The 20,083-nt window shown below is 43.9% G+C and overlaps 2 protein-coding genes across 11 annotated transcripts in view; one reads left to right on the forward strand and one right to left on the reverse strand.

Moving 5' to 3' along the window:
- EIPR1 (EARP complex and GARP complex interacting protein 1) overlaps positions 1-10,309 on the forward strand; it is a 96,637-nt gene extending 86,328 nt beyond the window's left edge. For both annotated transcript variants that reach the window (XM_053285957.1, XM_053285958.1), the window contains one exon: positions 9,992-10,309. In XM_053285957.1, coding sequence (XP_053141932.1) covers positions 9,992-10,166 — 175 coding nt within the window. In that variant the 3' untranslated portion in view covers positions 10,167-10,309. The remainder of the gene's footprint in view (positions 1-9,991) is intronic.
- Positions 1-20,083, reverse strand: part of LOC128340628 (uncharacterized) — a 155,918-nt gene that overhangs the window by 84,401 nt on the left and 51,434 nt on the right. For 5 of the 9 annotated variants that reach the window (XR_008313842.1, XR_008313841.1, XR_008313840.1 and 2 more), the window contains one exon: positions 8,244-9,345. The exons of the other annotated variants lie outside the window; for them this stretch is intronic. Coding sequence is in view for 1 of the 5 variants with exons in the window: in XM_053285966.1 (XP_053141941.1) it covers positions 9,342-9,345 (4 nt within the window). In the remaining 4 variants the exon portion in view is untranslated. Of the gene's footprint in view, positions 1-8,243; positions 9,346-20,083 lie in introns of those variants that run through there. 9 annotated transcript variants of the gene reach the window in all.

Genomic DNA, 20,083 nt, shown 5'->3' on the forward strand with positions numbered 1-20,083 from the left:
CAAAAGGGTCATTGGATGAATGGCACTGGAATGAAGTGATTCTGGGGATTTGATGCCCAGCGCAGTTCATGTCCGATCTCAACCGATTTAAAACCAGCTGCCTATTGCGGCCAAGGCACCTTGAGAGGGAACGTCATTTCCCTCTTGAACTGGTGACGTGTTGTGGTCCCTCGGCCCCCTATAACCCCCTGGTCTGCATTGCCGGTGGAAGACAGCGGTCCCCTTTATGACCTTGCCGGGTGGGGACCTTGCTGGCTGGATCCTCTGACCAGGATCATGCCATGGTGAGGGCTAAGCGGTGGAGGGAGGGAGGAGGGCTGCCTTGGCTCGCCTCGCAGCTACGTGTGGTCAGCATGTGGGACTACGTGAGCTACGTGGCCCCAAAGGCAGGCTGGTGTGATTGGCGCGTTCAGGGGAGTTGGGGGGGTGCAGAGGCACGTGCTGTGAGAGAGGATGGGGGAACACCTGCTACACTCTGGTGCCCAAGCACAGCGGCAGCAGCTCTTGGACCCAGGCGACCTTCCGAGCGCAGTCAGGTGCACCATTGCCTCGCCCACCCTGAACAGTGCCCCGTCTACCCAGCGAGGAAGGCAAGACATCCACCACTACATCCACCTGTGCCCCCGCCATCTCAGAATCGCCCCCTTCCCTTTAATGCCAGGTCCCCACCACTCTTCTTCACACTTGCTTTCACCATTTAAAAAAACACATTCCCAGCGCCTGCCACGTAACCGTTTTAAGGAGTTTTGGAGGAGCTGCGTGAGTTTCATTAGGTTCGCCTCACAAAGTGCACATCTAAGAGCAGGATCCAGATCAAGCCAGTTGATCATGACCAAGCAGCATTGACACAAATGAGAGATGACTAAATTAATTTCAGTGGGTGGTCCTGACTAATGTTGTCTTGATACAGCCCTGTGACTACACAACTCCTGCTAAAACTCCACCTCCATCATGAGAGGGTTAAAATGTAGACTTCGGGTTCTACTGACATCTTGCCCAGCTCTCCTCTCCTCACCTCCTTTTTGCTTTGCTTGACATCCAGCCTGATGAAGAGTTTGGGGGAATTCAGAAGCTTGCTTGTGTGTTGTTTTCGTTGGCCCCATGCAGCTTTTTAATTTTTCTAATGGCCCAACATCCCCTCTCCCACCCGCACATACTGAAGACATACTGGAGACATATTTGTTCACCCAGGCTTTTAGATTCAGGGGTTCTCAACCTTGGGTCCCCAGATGTTGGTGGACTTCCAACTCCCATAATCCCCAGCCATAATGGCCAAATGCCATTGTGGTTGGGGGTTATGGGAATTTAAGTCCACCAACATCTGGGGACCCAAGGTTGAGAACCCCTAATATTCAATGTTTGCAAAATATTCCAAATTTAATTATTTTAATGCTTATATTATTTTAATTATAAACTGCCCAGAGACGCAGGTTTTGGGCAGTATAAAAGTCAGATAGATAGATAGATTAGATAGATAGACAGACAAACTTAAACTTGAAACCCCTTTACTAACTGCTGGTCTGGAAAACTGTGCATGAAGAATGTAGCGGTCCTTGAAACTCCGCACGAAGAATTTAGCAGTCCTCGACTCCAAAAAGGTTGAGAAACACTAACTCCACAACAAAGGTGCCATTCTTCACAAATGCTGATGTAATGGTTGATGTAATGTAATGTAATGCAACTCTAGCCAAAAATGCCTGAAATAAATCCTCGTAGATGAGATGTAATTATCCTGAGCAAAGAACTTAACAGGCTTCTTAGGTAAAAGCCGGTTTCGGAGTAGTCTTCATCAGAAGTACAAATAATCTTCCATCCAGAATAGCCTTGCCTCTAAAAGTGGCACAACAGGTGCCTGCTAAAGCATGCTAATCTTAATTTTTATTATTACTAATATTTTAAATACCATTATGTACCTTACATAATGTTATTAAGTACCGTACCATATGTAATCACCCGGTGAACTTTTTATCTACTTTTATTTCTAATATGTAATCACCCATTATACCTTTTGCTGGTGTGTGACCATAATAAAAACTGATTGATTGGACATTCGCGGTTCCATGTATCTGCGGTCAGGCAATTGACACCCAATCTCAGTATAAATCATAAATAAAAGGGTTTAAAACTTCATATCCATGGTTCCTAGTTAGCCAGAAGTGACCTCCAAGGACATTTCTGCAACATTTTGTGGCTCTTTAAAACAACCCCCCCTCCCATTTTTCATGGAGAAATGGTAGAATTGCGGCTTTGTGGGGGGGGGAATTGCTGGACAGCTGGAGACCCATAGGGCATTGTACAGCACTTTCTTTCAATAATAATAATAAATTATTGTTTCTTGTTTACACAGTCAGACAGGTGTTATTGACTGGTTTGTTTTATCCAGACATCGAGTCCTTCCCAAGGACCTCGAATGGCTAAATTTTCTTGTCAGTGTTGTTGCTGTTATAGATATCGTTGCAGAATATAGGCTGTTCCCAGTAAAGTTGCTTTTTGTAATTGGCTGATGGTGATTTCTGTGGCCCCTATGGTGTTGAGTTGCTCTTCAAGTTGTTTTGGAAATGCACCAAGTAGTCAGTCTGTGTGATCTTTTTAGAACAGCTGATTAGATGGTCCACAGTTTCATCAGCTTCTTTACAAAGGTGGCACTTGCTGTTTGTTGTGGATTTTTCGACTTTTGCTCTTATTGCATTTGTTCTTAGTGCCTGTTCTTGTGCAGCCAGTATTAGACCCTCTGTTTCTTTCTTCAAGTTGCCATCCTTAAGCCATTGCCAGGTCTTGGTGATGTCTGATTTTCTGGTTATATTGTGCAAATACTGACCATGCAGTGGCTTATTTCTCCATTTTTCTGCTCGGTTCTTAACTTGTTCTTTCTTGTAGGCCTGCTTTCTTTCATTGGTGTTGAATAGTTTCTCGTTATTGACCATTTTAAGTGCATCTTCTTCACTGTCCTTGATATATTCTTCAAGGCCTCTTTTTTCCTCCTCTACTGTTTGATGGACTTGCAGCATTCCTCTTCCACCTGAGCTGCGAGGGAGGTAGAGCCTATCTACATCACTGTGGGGGTGCAGAGCATGATTGATGATCATTATTTTCCTGTTCTTACGATCCAGCGTATCTAGCTCTGCCTGGGTCCAGTCTATAACAGGTATAAGAACATAAGAACAGCCCTGCTGGGTCAGGCCCAAGGCCCATCTAGTCAAGCATCCTGTTCTAAAGCCTCCGTGCAGCAGCAGAGAAGGCCCATCCCTGAGTGGCCACCAGATGAGCCGGTGACAGCTGCAGACAGACCTCTAAAGCAGATCTCAGTCGGCGGTGGGGTTCATGACGAAGAAGGCGTTCTCTTAAATAGCCCAAACTGTTTAGGGCTTTATAGGTTATAACCAGCACCTTGTATTTTGCCCGGAAACATATTGGCAGCCAGTGTAACTCCTTCAATACAGTAGTTATATGGTCTCTCCGAGATGACCCAGAGACCAGCCTTGCTACCCCATTCTGGACCAACTGTAGTTTCCGGACTACGTACAAGGGCAGCCCCACATAGAGAGCATTACAGTAATCCCATCTGGAGGTTACCAGCAGATGTACCACTATTTTGAGGTCGTTCACCTCAAGAAATGGACGCAGCTGGCATATCAGCCGAAGCTGATAGAAGGCACTTCTGGCCACCGCCTCAACCTGGGAGACCAGGAAGAGGCTCAGATCCAGAAGCACCCCTAGACTGCGTACCTGTTCCTTCTGGGGAAGTGTGACCCCATCCAGAACAGGCAGGTCAAAATCATCTCTCGAGTTCCGACCCCGCACAATGAGTACCTCCGTCTTAGCCGGATTCAGTCTCAGTTTGTTATCCCTCATCCAGCCCATCACCGACTCCAGGCAGGCATTTAAGGAGGTTATGCCCTCTCCCGATGATGCTGACATGGAGAAATAGATTTGGGTGTCATCAGCATACTGATAACACCCTGCACCAAATCTCCTGATGACCTCTCCCAGCCGTTTCATGTAGATGTTAAACAACATTGTAGACAATATGGAGCCCTGGGGCACACCATACAGGAGTTCAGATTTTGAAGAACAGCAGTCTCCAAGGGACACCATCTGGAACCTGCCCGAGAGGTAGGAGCAGAACCACTGCAAAGCAGTGCCTCCCAACTCCCTCAGACAGTCCAGAAGGATACGATGGTCGATAGTATCAAAAGCTGCCGAGAGGTTCAGAAAGACCAACAGAGTCCACTTCCTCTGTCAATTGCCAATTGGAGATCATCCATCAGGCTGACCAAGGCAGTCTCCACCCCATAGCCTGCCCGAAAGCCAGTTTGAAATGGGTCAAGATAATCAATTTCATCCAAGACTGTCTGGAGCTGGGAGGCCACCACCCTCTCAATTACCTTGCCCAGCCACAGGAGGTTGGAGACAGGCCTGTAGTTGTTCACGTCCGAGAGATCCAGGGTAGGCTTCTTCAGAAGTGGTCTAATAATTTCTTCCTTAAAACAAGGAGGCATCCTACCTTCCCTCAGAGACCCATTTATAATCTCTACCAGGCCTTCTACAACAACTCCCCTGCCAGATAATAGAAGCCATGTCGGGCATGGGTCAAGAGAACAGGTGGTAGGCCGCACTATTCCAGTCAGCTTGTCCACATCCTCAGGAGTCACAAACTGGAACTAATCCAACCTAATCATACAAGAGGAGTCGCTGGACACCTCCACATCAGACACTGAAGTAATTGTGGAGATGGAGTCTCCACATAGGAACATAGGAAACCTATTACATAGGAACATAGGAAGCTGCCATATACTGAGTCAGACCATTGGTCTGTCTAGCTCAGTATTGTCTCCTCAGACTGGCATACCCCTATTATGCTTTTACATACATCAGCTATGGCATCCCTCAGCCCCCCCCCACCCCGCCCTGCCAAGGACCCAGCCAAGCAGATGAATTGGAAGCCGGAGGTCAAGAACAAGCCAAAGGTAAAGAAAGTCCAGGAGTAAATCCAAAAGAAGCAGATACAACACACCAGGATCAATAAGATCTTGAAACTGAGGCCAGGCCTGCCTCAGACAGGAAGCTTCTTATACCCTTTCTGTGCTAGAGAGAGTCAGTGAGTGTCCTCATGGCAGCATCTGTCCGGGACCTGTAAGTGTGAAGGCTTAATGTAAAGCACTAAACGACCTATGCAGAGTCTCAGTCCGGGTTAGAACCTGACAAAGGCAATATAATTTTGCCTGTTGTATGTATGAAATATTGGGTCTTGAGTTGTTCCCCTCTCTTTGCTTTCTGTTCATAGTTGTTTACTTTATGCAAAGGCGTATCAAGAGCTGAAATATTATGTCCTCTTCCACTTCATTAATTAAGTTGAAGTTGTCTGTTTTAGTTTGGCAAAAATGGAAGCCTGGCCTATGAACTGGTGGCCAGGTCATTGTTACAGTACTGTATCATATTGTGGCATCGGGGCTTGTTGCATAGAACAAACATATTTCAATGTATTCGGGCAAAAAAGGGGGGTGGGGGGGAGTTGTACTTTAAAGTACTTTCTGTTTGAGAAGTTTCCCATGCTTTTCTTGGTTTTCATCACTGCTGACTTTGGACCAAACTAGATGTAACATGAGGTCAGATCTCCCTACATCCTTTTCTTTGTCTAAAAGTAAGCATGATGGGCAGACTCCTCATTTCATATTGAGGCCATGGTGCTGGAAGAGGGCTCTCTGGTGCCATTTCCTCAACTTTTGAATCTGCTACCTGAAAACACTCATGTCCTCTGTGGAATAAAATATACAATGCAGGGGAATAGTTAACCTCCGTATCCTCTAGGGATGTGCGAATCAATTCAGATTTGAATTGATTCAACCCAAATCTGGTCAATTTGGGTGATTCAATTTTGTAATGAATCTGCCCAGACACTCCTGGCAAATTTGAGCTTGAATCGAATCACTCCAGATTCTATTCAAATCAATTTGAGATTTGGGTTCCTCCTATTAATTTCCCCCGATTCCCAGCTTTCTTTAAAAACAAAATCAAAACCAAAACACTGTCTTTGGACAGTGCCAACTGTCAACTGCCATGTGTCAACTACACCCCCCCCCACCCACAAGGCAGTGGGGTACTACTACTACTCAGTTTATTTTCTAGGGATTTTTTCAAGCGTTTAGACTCTTTGGTGTCTAATAACCTTTCCTCATAATGAATCCCTGTAAGGATTCATTACACACCAAAGAATCTAAACACCTCAAAAATTCCTAAAATATAAACTGATTTCCCCAGTGGTTTGTGAGTTGAGGCGTAGTTGGCACATGGGATGCCACTAATTCCCCACTCCCACCCACAAAGCAGTGGGGTCAAAATGAACAGAAGAAATGAAGGTGTGTAATGAAGACACCAAAGAATCTAAACATTTCAAAAATTCCTAAAAAAAATAAACTGAGTACGTGTGTGTGTGTGTGTGTGTGTGTGTGTGTGTGTTGGGTGGTGGTGGTGGGGAGGTGACAGTCAAAATGAACAGAAGAAATGAAGGCGTGCAATGAATCCTCATAGGGATTCATTATCAGGAAAAGTTATTATGCACCAGAGAATCCAAACACTTGAAAAATAGTGATTGTACATTTTGCTCTATAACTCCACTTCTACAAGGGCTAGAGCTTAGCTTTTTAAAATTATTATTGTTGTCATTGTTGTTGTTATTAAAGCTGGGGATCCATGTTAGTGTTAGGGATAGGTCAACTTCGAATCCCCATTATTTCCTATGGCGGAAATATACAAAATCAATAAAAGCTAAAACAAATCATTAAAAATCAACCAAGTGCCCCACTCTCTTCAAATTTAGGTGGTAGGTGGCACTCATGGGGACCTACCCACCACCCCAAATTGTTTCCCCATGACCTTTAGAAGTGGGCCGAATAGATCCAAATCAAATTGAAAACAACTCGAATCAAATCTGATCATATTTGAGTTTGCAGATTTGAGTTCAAATCGAATCTGGCTGATTTGATACAACCTCAAATCCAAAAAAATTAATTCATGCACATTCCTAGTCTCCCCATTGCCATGGAATAAATCTGAAACTCTCCCACAGCTGCCTTTAAGCAAAGGAAAATACACCAGGAAATCAAATCACGAATCATCAATTACATTTAGTTTGTTAGGCCTTTTTGATTTTGCCATACAAATAACCTATGAAATTTTCTAAGGAGATATCGGGTCTGGAAGAATGAACTGCGAGAGAACACCTCTCCCCACCCCTTTGCTGTGATCACAGTGGAAAGGGTTGTTTGCTTAGAGACAGCATGCTAGGGGTAGGGGAGTGCATGGAACCGGCTGGCCCGGTTTGGTTCGAGTGTGAACTGCACCTGACCAGAACAGTTCAGTCCAGCACCCCTTTGAACACCCCCGAAGTCCAGGGGGTGAGGTTGCTATATATAATTGATTGATTGATTAATAAAAAAATTATTTACCTCTAGCCCCTTCAGGGGGCTTCCTGAAGGCCGTAGTGTGTATGTGTGTGTGTCCGTGAAGGTTTCCCCTCCCCCTGCCGGCCTCAGTAATCATTGCTGCAGCCCGTTTTACTATACTTTCTGGCCCGTTCAGACCTCCGTAAGTAGGCATGGTGGCCATTTTGCCTGCCACCTCACATGTGCAAATGGCCTCTGCGAGGCCTAGCATGGCCCAGGACCTTGCAGAAGCCATTTACGCCTTTGCGGCAGCTATTTTAAAAAAAAAAATTACGCGAACTGGTCGGGGAGTTTGGTCCCAGTCCAGACAGAACTGGGTACGGTTCAATCCAACCCCATACTGAATCCCTGAACCAGTTCACACATCCCTAGCTAAGGGTTTGCTGTCTGAGCTCAGTTCTTCCTTTCTCCTGCCCTCCTACTGTGGTCACCTGAGAACAAAGAGGGAACTGAGGTCCAATTCCATTCCTGGCTATACTGGTGCAATGTTCACCCACTTATCTGAGATTCCATTATCTAGAATGTCTTGAACTTATTTTTCAAGTAAACTTTTACAGAACATCTGAACTAATTAAATGAAAAAATAATACATTACTTCTCACACAATGGAGGAGGATATCCTGTAAATGGGGTTCTATCTCTCACTTGCTCCAAGGTTGTCATTCTATTCATAACAGTGATGTTCTGAAGATCACACAACATTTTGCAAAAAAGAATCCCTGTGTGTCTTCCTGAAGTGCTTGTATGGTCTCACACTTAAAAATAAATAAATAAATAAATAAATAAAATAACTAACAAAAATTGCTTTCTCTGTTTTGCATTCTACCAGGTTACTTTAATCGCCTAGGGGAGATTCAGTAATAGACAGAACAATTTACAAGGACTAAAAATAGCAAAGAAGAACAGAAATGCACAACAGTGATTTCTCTATCAATGCAATGTATCATTTCTTTAGCAAGCCCTTTCCCCCGACTTACATTTGCTTGTTACACAGAACATTAATATATCCAGTCATAAATAACACCTGGCATGTAGAAAGTGAGGTAAGCCAGCAGTTAGTTCATGCTTATTTATTGAACCTCTTGTTAACCTAAACTCCTGGTTAACTGAAAGTCGGTCACATCCCCTGACAGTGGAAAGCATTGCTCCCTTACTTATTCAGAGACATCTGAAACCTTCTAGATAATGGAATCTCAGATAAGTGGATGAGTATTACATGAGGCACATTGCTGTCTGGGGAGATGACCAACTTTCATGTACACCAGGTGTGTCAGTTGAAGAGCAAGTCTGAAAATATTATTTAGGAGGCTAAATATATGTAGTCTTCAGAAACGAGTACAAATAATCATATTGGATCATACATACAGCCACACTACATTTGGTTTAGCTCGATGGTTAATAAACTAGAATTATTTTAGTTGTTGATTGTTTGATGGTGAACATCAGAAACAGCAGTGCAGCATTAAAGTTTTAGCTTTAGTCTGTAATAGGAATGTCATTTTAAGTATAAATTTTACTCTATGACCTCTTCTGGAAAATTGAACAGTTATCATACCTCATAAGACCCTCAGGCAACGTAAACAGGATGTTGGAAGGGGAGCTATATGTTCTTCAGAATGCTCCCTGTGTACAAACTCTATTCTAAAAATACATTCATTCATTCATTCATTCATTCATTGGGGGTGGGGGATTCTTCTGGAAGAATGTAAGGATTCCAGGGAGAAGAACTCTCATTTTAGAACCTTGTATTCAGTTCTGTACTTGTGCAGCAAGGTAATGATGTAGTCTTTCCATTTCTTTGTGATTAGACTCTTAAATTATTGACTGGCATTCAGTAGGTGCTTGAAGGATCTTGGTTATATCTTGTTTGCTGGAGGGTGACTGCTGTAATAGTTCCCTTTATCTGGGAAGTAGAAAGACATGTTTGGAAAAAAGTCTGGTATGATGTTTGGAAGATGAACAACCATGTAAGGCCAGCTACAGAATGAATGTACAGCAGTTAATCAGGAATGGATAAAAATGTAGACGATAAGTTTTATAGAGATTTCCCTTGCCCTCTCTCTTAATCTGTGCTAGTATTCTCCCATATGGAATGCCCATATACTTGTAGTCCAGTTTGAACTTTAACTATGGTACATATGCCAGTATATGATTCTGCACAATAACCCCAATGCTGTTCTCAGATCAGGAAAGTACTGGGACTCTGGTTTCCATGATGATACATAAAACTACCATGTGCAGAGCAAACCCAAGGTATATAGTAGCCACCCTCAGTCCAAACCAAACGCCTTATGAAAGAGCAAGTTCTTCACTGAATAGCAAAGGAGAGCAGTGTGGGCCTAAATAGGCATCCGGTGGGAGGAAATGCCACAATGTTGGAGCACTTTGTAATTCCCCCAAGTGACAGGAGCACAGCATTGCTCATATTGCCAAGCCTGTTCCTCTGCACTCCCTCACACTAAGGACCTTAACGTTTTCAGTGCTTTATAAATTTGAGTTGTTTCAATCACTTGCTTTTTCTTTTGTTCCCCCTTTTAAAAAAAATCTAGGATTAAAGAGCCACTTCAAGACAGCATAATAGCTACCTATGAAGAGCATGAAGACAGTGTGTATGCAGTGGAATGGTCCTCAGCTGACCCATGGCTATTTGCCTCGTTAAGTTATGACGGAAGGCTTGTTATTAACAGAGTTCCCAGAGCTCTTAAATACCACATACTGTTATAAATCTGGTAACATTCTTTCAGGTTCATTATCTCGATATTGGCTAATAATTGGAAATATTCCACTTCTCAAGTGTCTTGCATGGAATACCTGTCCTTCTCCCTCTAGTGTAAATATTTGAAAATTAAAGGATATCTATGAACATTGTATTTTTACTGTTTTCTTTTGAGCAGCAGGTACACATATGTGCATTTTTAAAGCATGTATATGGACTGTTGAGTTCCAACTTCTTTGTATGAGATGTGGTGGTGTGTTACAAATGAGCTGAACTTTACAGCAGACACTGTCTGTCAGTTAGGCATCTTATGGGGAAAGGGAAAGAGAAGTAGGGAGAAGAAATGGACTGATGTTACCGATGCAGTCTTTCACCAGAGTAACACATTTCAATTTCACTTAAGTGTTTCCAGAATGAATCAGCACTTAGGAACACAGGATGTGTTTGAACCAACAGGGTCTTAAAACATTTGTTTCTTCAAAGCAACTAGCCATTGGTTGACGTTCTGCACTGTGTTAGAACTGCCTAACAAGAGCTGCATCGGTAGAAGACTCTTCATCGTAGGTCCATGGAGGAAGAGGGAAGAGCAGCTTTCTCTGCTTTCTCCTCCCTCTGAAAGTACTTTTTGATTCCAGGAATATGTTCTTGAGGGCTGAATAATTAATCACAGCAGAGTATAGTGAAGTGGAAGAAAACACTATCTATCCGTCCATCCATCCATTCATCCATCGTTTGATACAGAATTCTCAAGGCAGTGTACAATTTTTTCACTGAAATTTTTTACCACCAAAATAATATAACTCAACAATATATTCATAATGCAAAATTGGCAATATCCAGCAGAAAAACATAAAATACAACTAATCAACTGTGGAACATGCCAGAATGCTTGGGCACATTTGGAAAAGATAAAGTCTTTGCCTAGTCTTTGCTGAAAAGATATCAAGGATGGTGACAGCCAAGCTTCTCTGAGGAGGGTGTTCCAGATGCAAATCACCATGACAACCTTTTCCCTGGTTACCACCAGCCTAACTTCAGGTGGAGGGGGGCAGTGTTCCCTATAACAGGAATTCCCAGATGTTGTTGACTACAACTCCTATAATGCCCAACCAAAGGCGATTGCAACCGGGGATGCTGGGAGTTGTAGTCAACAACAACTGGGAATCCCTGTTAGAGGGAACACTGGAGGGGGGTGAGACTTAAAGAGCCTTCAGTGAAGCTTTTACGTTGCTGCTTATGGATGCCAAAAAACAGTTACTAGCCCAAGGCTCATTAAGTAGGACAACTGAGTGGGACTTTGGGCCTGTTACTCTATGATAAAACCCAACACTTTTTACAGGGTACTGTAATGGTTTTCCAGGATGTCAGTGCTAAAAGTAGGTCCTGTGGTATCTGTGTAGTACAGCAACAATGTGATTGACTGTGATGTCTTGGAAGGCTTCTGTCTTAGCATGACTGAGAATCTACAGATGAAGAAGATTCATATGCAAGATACAGCTGCTCTTACTGGTATCCCCAAAGAGCTATTGCAGTCCTTGTTTTGAAGGTCACTGTGGTAGTTTCCCAATAGTTTTTGCACTTGGTGTACAGAACTGTTGCAAAGCTACCCCAGAAAACACTTTAGAAGCAGCACTTCTGCATCTTATTGAGCCCTTTCTCACAACTGGTGAGAAAGGGGCTGCAGGATCAGCAGGGAAGAAGCCTTTAAAAGCTTCCCACAGACTATCCCCGTTGAGAGTCTGGGCACGGAGATCATGCACCCAGATGTGCAGCTGCCTCCTCAGGCAGCATGGAGATCAGGCTACCGGGAGGCATTGTGCTGCCCCCCCCCCGAATTCCCATAATTCACTACGTGAGCATGCAGTGCATTATGGGGATCCCACCTCCTGAAGCTGGCCAGGAGCCGGGGCTGACAGACGATTACAAAAATGGGGTTGAGAGCATTTGCTCTCTTAACCTTGTTTAGGAGGGTGGGTGGCTTGGGTTTGCTGCTGAGGCGTCACCGGGGTTGGGCCCGATCCTGGAGGTTCTTACGCATGGGCAGGACTGAGCTTGGCTTTATTAGCCCAGTTTTGCCCACGTGTGAGAACAGCCTCACTATGTCTTAGAAAAACAAAGCTGTTATGTTGAGTTGCAGAACATCTGATCCTGTTTTATTTATTTATTTATTTATTTATTTATTTATTTATTTATTTATTTCATTTATATCCCGCTCTTCCTCCAAGGAGCCCAGAGCGGTGTACTACATACTTGAGTTTCTCTTTCACAACAACCCTGTGAAGTAGGTTAGGCAGTGATTGTTATGGGAATCTCACAGGCACAGATTGGCTGGTGCTTATTATGGTATTATTGTGATAGAACCAGCTTGCTGTAGTGGTCAGAGTGCCCATCTAGGATTTGGGAGATCCACTATGAAATCCCCACTCTTTGATGGAACTCGCTGAGTGTGACCTTGGGCTGGTTGCTCTCTTTCAGCCCTAAGTTACCTTACAGGGTTGTTTGAATATTGAACCGGGGTGGATGGGGTGATAACCATGTACGCTGACCAGAGTTCCTTGGAAGAATGGCTGGATAAAAATGTGAAAAATAATCATACCCCATTTCCCCCCATGATGGAACTTGAGGTGATGTGCATTGAATTCTCAGATCATCTCATGTCCAGGCCCTGATCGGACACAGACTTGCTTAGCTTAAGAACATGTAACAGCCCAGCTGGATCAGGCCCAAGGCCAATCCAGTCAAGTATCCTGTTTCCCACAGTGGCCCACCCCTTTTGGAGCCACCCTTGCCCACCAGATGCCTATGGGGAAGCTGACAGGCAAGAGATGAAAACATTCCCTCTCTCAGTGCAATTGGTATTCAGAGACATCCTGCTTCTGATTCGCTGAGCCTGGGGGTAACCTATAGCCATCAAGGCTATTAATGTGCTGCATGCATATATGCAGGCAAACGCATATATGCATTGCTGCTCCCTAGCAAAGGCCTCTTGCAGCTACAAATAGCAAGGGACCCAATTGCTGCCTTAGCCTCTCCATCCTGACCCACTTTACCCACCGTGGAGGCACCAACTGTGGCATTTGCCTCTACAGAGCAACAGTCAAGGTGGGAGCTAAAGCTATGCGGACTGCTGTCATCTCCCCAGCCTAGCTTAAAAATAAAATTAAAAAATCGGTGTGCTACTCTGTTAGCCTCAGGCTTCAAGGCAGCTAACAATCACAATAAAAAGACAAATACAATAGAAGTGTAATACAAATACACATCAAAGATAGTAAAGCAAGCCTCTCATCTCTCAGCAGTCCTAAAGGCTGGCCAAACGTATTTTTAAAAGATACGTGAAGTTGGGGATGGCACTGATGTCTTGCGGCAGGGCGCCTGGGCAATATCATTATGGAGGCCCAGTTGTGTGTACCTGTACTAGCAAGGCTTCCCAGCCCCTCCTGCTTTCATTGGAGCTTCTGGTACTCTGGAGCATGCTTTGGCCATTGTAACAGCATGCAACGTAGAGTCTGAAAAAGAATGCTGGTAGCCTGGGGAGGAGAGATCCATACGGACCTCCTCCTATAATTCCTGCAGTTGCTATAGTGACTACTTGTGCTCCTGTTTAAAGGGTCAGCCCATTCCTAACCTTTGCTTGTCTTTACCCAGCAGCTGGATCAAACCACATCTAAATATGATTTTTCATGTTTGCTCTCTGACGCCAATATGGGATGAGACTGTAAAAGTGTGACAGTTCGGTAGGGCCAAAAGAGCCCATAAAAAACAAATGCTCAGTTTGGTTCATGTCCGACTAATACGCCTGTGCAGATGAAGTACATTTATAATACCTATTGTGCTTTTCTCCACACGCACACACCCCGTATTCCAACATTTCCCATGTTTCCTCAGTAATTAGCATCATCCTTAGGGCTTTCCTCCAAGGTTTAATATCTCATCCATTTCAGACCAGATCAACTTGACACTCTGCATGAGCTAACAGCTTGAGCTCTTCTTGGCTTCTGCAATAAATTCTTGGTAATGAATACATAGGTTTTGAAATAGTCGTTTTCAAAAAGAAATGAGTCATGTTTTTGTTTTTACTTAAGAAAATACGCTTTCAATTGATTTGATTTACCTGTAGAAGTGATCTATAGCGGCTTACTTCACTGGACCGTGGCATGAGAAATGAGGTACTCTCCATGTACTGAACACACTATGCATAGGTTTAGTATTGTGGAAGGAATACACTATTTTGTGTGTGTACAGAGCAGACGTTTGAGCATAGGAGACCCCTGTGATCATACAGTCACATCACGCATAGGCCCTGGTTGAGGTTATCAGATCATCGATCATTCTCTTGGTAAGCTGAAATGGAAATGTGCTGAGATAACAGCATGATCTCTTCTCTGCTTTTGTTTTCACCTAATTCTCTTGTTCACTACTTTCCCTGCATTGCTGATATTTCAACTAAGCTATTTCCTTTTCCTGCCCCAAACTTCCATTTTAAGTTTTTAAAAATGTCTCCCTTTCTTGACAACTATTTTGGTATCCCTTGCAACTATTTTGGCCATGTGGCACTAGCAGCAGGGAGCATTTTAGAGGCTCCCTTGAGAATCCAATCTATGGGCACTACCATCTTGGATCATGTGATCTACATATAGGATCAAATTCACGACATCCAAGTGGCAGTGCTGATTATGTGGCTGCTCTAGGGAAACATTCTAAATGTTCCCAGGGTGTCCAAGCTTCATGGAAGGTAGTACTGCTGCTCATACAAATAGCTTATCCATCTGTAAAAAGCACCTCAGATCAGAGTCAGGAGCAGGCTTCATTGCAACAAGGCACACATGTGGTGTGGAAACAGAGCATTCAAGATGTTCCTTGAAGAGTCTGTACTAAGCATCAACTTTATGGATGTCTGTGTGTCTGGACTGAATGCATAGGCATTGGCATCTGTAGAATTTAAAGAAGTCCGTAATAACAATAGCCATCATTATTGAAAATATTGGGCGGGGGGAATTTGTGAATGTTTGATTTGGTGTTGGATATGTCATGGTCCATCACGTTTTACTCCAATAATCTCAACATTCTACTTCGAAGCAACTATATACATTAGCATAACATGCCAGGCACTTATCATTCTGGCTTGCATTCTAGTTTTCTGAAAGACTAATAAGATGCTGAGATGTAGACTGTGGAGACAAAAAGCATTGAAGGAACAAGACTTTTTAAAAAAGAAAGTAGATTGTGCTACTTGGTTTGAAGTTGCAGTTTACAGAAATCTGGGCGGAGGGTGTGCAGCTGGATCTAGCTGTTAATGTTTCTTGAATGCATATACTTTTTTCATTTCCTAGTAGTAGTATACCACTTCTTTTCTTACTCAGTCAGTTTTCAAATGCATGAAAACAAAATGGCCTTGAGAATAATGGACACTGATGCATATTTAGAAATATCCAGGGAACAGTCATTTGCTATCAAAAGCCAGAAAAGAATTGTGTTCATATAATCTACATGTACTATCTCCTTCCCTTTCATGTAAACCCGCCCCCCCAAAACACTTCTCATATTTGCATTTGGCTTTTGAGATGTTTAGTGCTTAATGAGGAATTAAAAGAAGAGCCTTAAATTGGTGCCATTGAAGGAGTTCAGCTTTGTCCTTTTAGCACTTGTAACGCAGGTTTTTCCACCCCTGCACCATTAACAAGCCTATTACATATAATTACAAAATGCTTGAAAGCATAGTGGGCTGTTTGCCGTCCATGCAAACATATAATGAAATTGAAAGGAAAGGAAGTGTGAATTTTAAGTGTACATTTAGCACTGGATGCAAAGCCTGTCCGAGTGTGTGTGTGTGTGTGTGTGTGTGTGTGTGTGTGTAAAGTAATTTGAACATGCTTCAGCCTAGAAAATAAGTGCTAAAGATAACTACCACACCCCACAGTAGTTACAACATGAATGGAAATAACTATATATACACTACTTGGGGACTTGGTCATTTAATCTAAGCCAGAAAATGATCAGCTTTTGATGAATCCTGCATTGTACAATTGCCTCCTTGTCTAAAAGAAAAAGTGCGTTCCTCAACCATGCTATTACTAATTTTCCCCTCCCAATGCACACAACAATTTTCTCCTGGTTTTAAAAAAGTCTTTTGGAATGATTAAAAAAAAAAATCTAATGCTCGTTTACAATTTCTAAGAGACTTTGATGTTTTGAATCTTGGAAAAAACTATGGTTCTCACTCAAAAGCAGGCAGAAGATAATTTTCTCCCTGTCATGGTTCCTTGATACTTGAATATCCCCTATTCCTGTTGCATGAAACTGTTTGGTGGTTATGAGCAAACCCACCCACAATATAACTGCCTGAAGGTGCTTTCATGAGACTTTAAAAGAAATGTTTAGGGTCTTATATGAGAAGAAGCTAGATGCAAAGAGGGAGGATTCAGAGGTGAGAAACAGCAGTGGGCCCCTTGACCTTCATTTTCTGAATCCCTACTATGACTCTGTATTTTTAATCACGCTAAGAAATTGTGTGCATGTGCATATCAGTATCCATTTGTCCACAAACACCTGTAGCAACTCTTGGTGTGAGCAAAGAATAGGAACATAGGAAGCTGCCATATATTGAGTCAGACCATTGGTCTATCTAGCTCAGTATTGTCTTCACAGACTGGCAGCAGCTTCTCCAAGATTGCAGGCAGGAGTCTCTCTCAACCCTATCTTGGAGAAGCTGGGGAGGGAACTTGGAACCTTCTGCTCTTCCCAGAGTGGCTCCGTCCCCTAAGGGGAATATCTTACAATGCTCACACATCAAGTCTCCCATACGTATGCAACCAGGGCAGACCCTGCTTAGCTAAGGGGACAAGTCATGCTTGCCACCACAAGAGCAACTCTCCTCTTCCTGAGGGGATAGGAGCTGTTCCAGAACGGGGACAGTGAAGAAGATAGAGAAGTGCAACCCAGCTCAATTAGAACCACAGTTTGAATTGAGCCAGCCCAGTTTGGCCCTAGTTCGGCCCCTAGTTCTGAAAACCGGCCCTGATTCTGAGAACTGGTTCGCAGGTATACTTGTAAAGGGGAATCTGATGAGGACTCCCCTTTACAAGTAAAGGGCATTCAATATAGTAATGTTCTTTTGGGGGATTGCCTTTAATTTTGAGATGGCCACAGTGGAACCATTGGCAGAGGGGGCTCCTCCAACCCCCCATGTGCAGAGGCAGCCGTGGTGGTGGCTGTGACACCAGCGGGGGCTCCTCCAACACCCCTGCTGGCCTCCCGAAGAGCAGCCCAGGCTGCAGCCAACCTGGGCTGCTCTTCCAGAGTCCGGGGGTTTGGAAGAGCTGCCGCCGCCAATGTCTCTGCCTCTGCCATGGCCTCTGCTGTCCCCACCATCTCAAACGTAAAGATAAAATGTACTCTCTCCCCCTCCCACCCCCACATTACTATAGTGAATGCCCTTTACAAGTATACCCCAAACTGGTCCCGAACTAGTTTGGCCTGGTTCAGTGGTCAAACCAGACTGGACCTAGTTCGGCCAAACCTGAGACTGAACTGGCCGAGCAGGCGGCTCGCACATCCCTAGAAGAAGGTGGTTACAGGGATGGAACAGACGTGCTGTAATCCTGATGGCTGCCATCAGAACAGTCTCAGGAAAGTGGCAACGACAGACCACATAGAATGATAGCTGGTTGTACATGCATGTGTGTGCATGCATTCACACAAGTGCATATAAATTATTTCCTTAGAAATAATCCAGGGTTCTTTGCTTTATAGTTTTTATCTTAAAAGATTGAAACAGACTTATTTAGTCTTTATATGTCAGTGGTATTACGTCCTTGTTGTCTTTTCAGCTACAATTAGTTCAAAGTAGCTCACAGCAATTCAAATCAATGACAAAGCTACAATACAAACTATTAGGATATACTTAATTCCTAATAGTTATACTGTATCTTGAGAGGAGGGGAGGGATTTTCAGCCCACAGGTTTTGCTGCTGGTTCTTTGTTTCTTGATTGCATTTTGCATCATTTTTGCCCTAGTCTGCTTGATTTGTCTGTGGTATTGGTGGTTGTAGCTGATAGTGCTGCGGGCATCTTAGACATCAGTCCACCACTTCCCCACACCCCTCTAGTGGGGCTGTATTTTGGCTCTAAGGCATCCCTGCTTAATGAGAAGAGCTTTCCTCTGGGAAATGTGCCCCAACAAAAACATATCAGGCAGTGTGCTCTCTTCAGCAGCACATATACTAAAACCAGGCAGTAGGGATGTGCACGAACAGGTTCAGCATTCACTTCCTGCAGCACCAAACCTGCTTGGTGGGCAGCGGGGGTGGGTGCCTTTAAACAGGTAAGCAGCTCCTTACCTGCTCACCCTCTCCATGCCACTTTCCCTTTGATGTCACTCATTTTAGAAACAGCCACGTGGGGCTGCAGCGTTCCTTCCTGAAATCCTAATTGGCATCGACATGGACGTGGCTGGTGTGTGGGCACGCCAGCCATTTGCACGGTCACCATTGTGTTGCTGTTGTACTGCCTGATTAAACAAACAACTGCTTGTTGACAGAATAGCAGTTCTATCTACTCCAACAAGCAGGCACCAGGTTTCTTTTCAGCTTGAATATGAGCCCTAACCTTTGTGGCAAAGTACGTGAGTGGGGGGAGGTGGGTCATAAGTCCTAGAAGCTGCCAGATCCCTCCCAAGCAAAGTCATATGCACAGCCTGGTAGAACATAAAAACAGCCCTGCTGGATCAGGCACAAAACCCATCTAGTCCAGCATCCTGTTTCACACAGTGGCCCACCAGATGCCTAGAATAAGCCCACAGGCAAGAGGTATGTGCATGCCCTCTCTCCTGATGTTGCTCCCCTGCAACTGGTCTTGAGAGGCACCCTGCCTCTGAGGCTGGAGATGGCCCACAGCCACCAGACTAGTAGCCATTGATAGACCTTTCCTCCATGCATTTGTCTAAGTCCCTTTTAAAACCATCCAAGCTGGTGGCCATCACCACATCCCATGGCAGACAATTCCATAGATGAATTGTGCGCTGTGTGAAGAAGTACTTCCCCTTGTCAGTCCTAAATTTTCCGATCTTCAGTTTCATGGAGTGACCCCTGGTTCTACTGTTGTGAAAGAGGGATAAAAATTCAGCTCTGTCCACCTTTACCACTCCATGCATAATTTTATACACCTCGATCATGTCTTCCCTTAGTCGTCTCTTTTCCAAAGTAAAGAGCCCCAGATGCTGTAGCCTAACCTCGTAAGGAAAGTGCTCCAGACCCCTGACCATCTTGGTTGCCCTCTTCTGCACCTTTTCCAGTTCTACAATATCCTTCTTAAGATAGGGTGACTAAGGCTGTATGCATTACTCCAGTTGTGGTTGCACCATAGATTTTTATAAGGGCATTATAACATTAACATTTTTATTTTCAGCCCCCTTCCTAATGATTCTTAGCATAGAATTAGCCTTTTTCACAGCAGCCGCGCACTGAGACGACACTTTCAATGAGCTGTTCACCACAACCCCAAGATCTCTCTCCTGGTCAGTCACCGACAGCTCAGATCCCATCAGTGTATATGTGAAGTTGGGGTTTTTTTGCCCCTATGTGCATTACTTTACACTTGCTTACATTGAACCTCAGCTAACTGAAGACTCAAACATTTGGAAGGAAAGACTGGGCAGCTCCATCTTTGCTCTGGCGCAAGGGGAGAAGCAATGGACAGCACAAGAACTGTCACTTGTGCCTTGGTAACATTCAGGTGATATTCTTGTAATGTGCTCTGTGATGGGATGATCTCTAAAGAGTGTAGAGAGTGTTCAGAAACAACTGATTCAAAATGCAGCTGCTAGAGTGGGCACCTGCTATATTGAGCATATCACATCTTCTAATATGTCTGAGTCCAATGTTTGCCTACCATTATTATTATTTACACCCCACATTTCTGTTGGCAATAC

This window comes from Hemicordylus capensis, chromosome 1 (genome assembly GCF_027244095.1).
Source record: "Hemicordylus capensis ecotype Gifberg chromosome 1, rHemCap1.1.pri, whole genome shotgun sequence".
Taxonomy (NCBI): Eukaryota; Metazoa; Chordata; class Lepidosauria; order Squamata; family Cordylidae; genus Hemicordylus; species Hemicordylus capensis.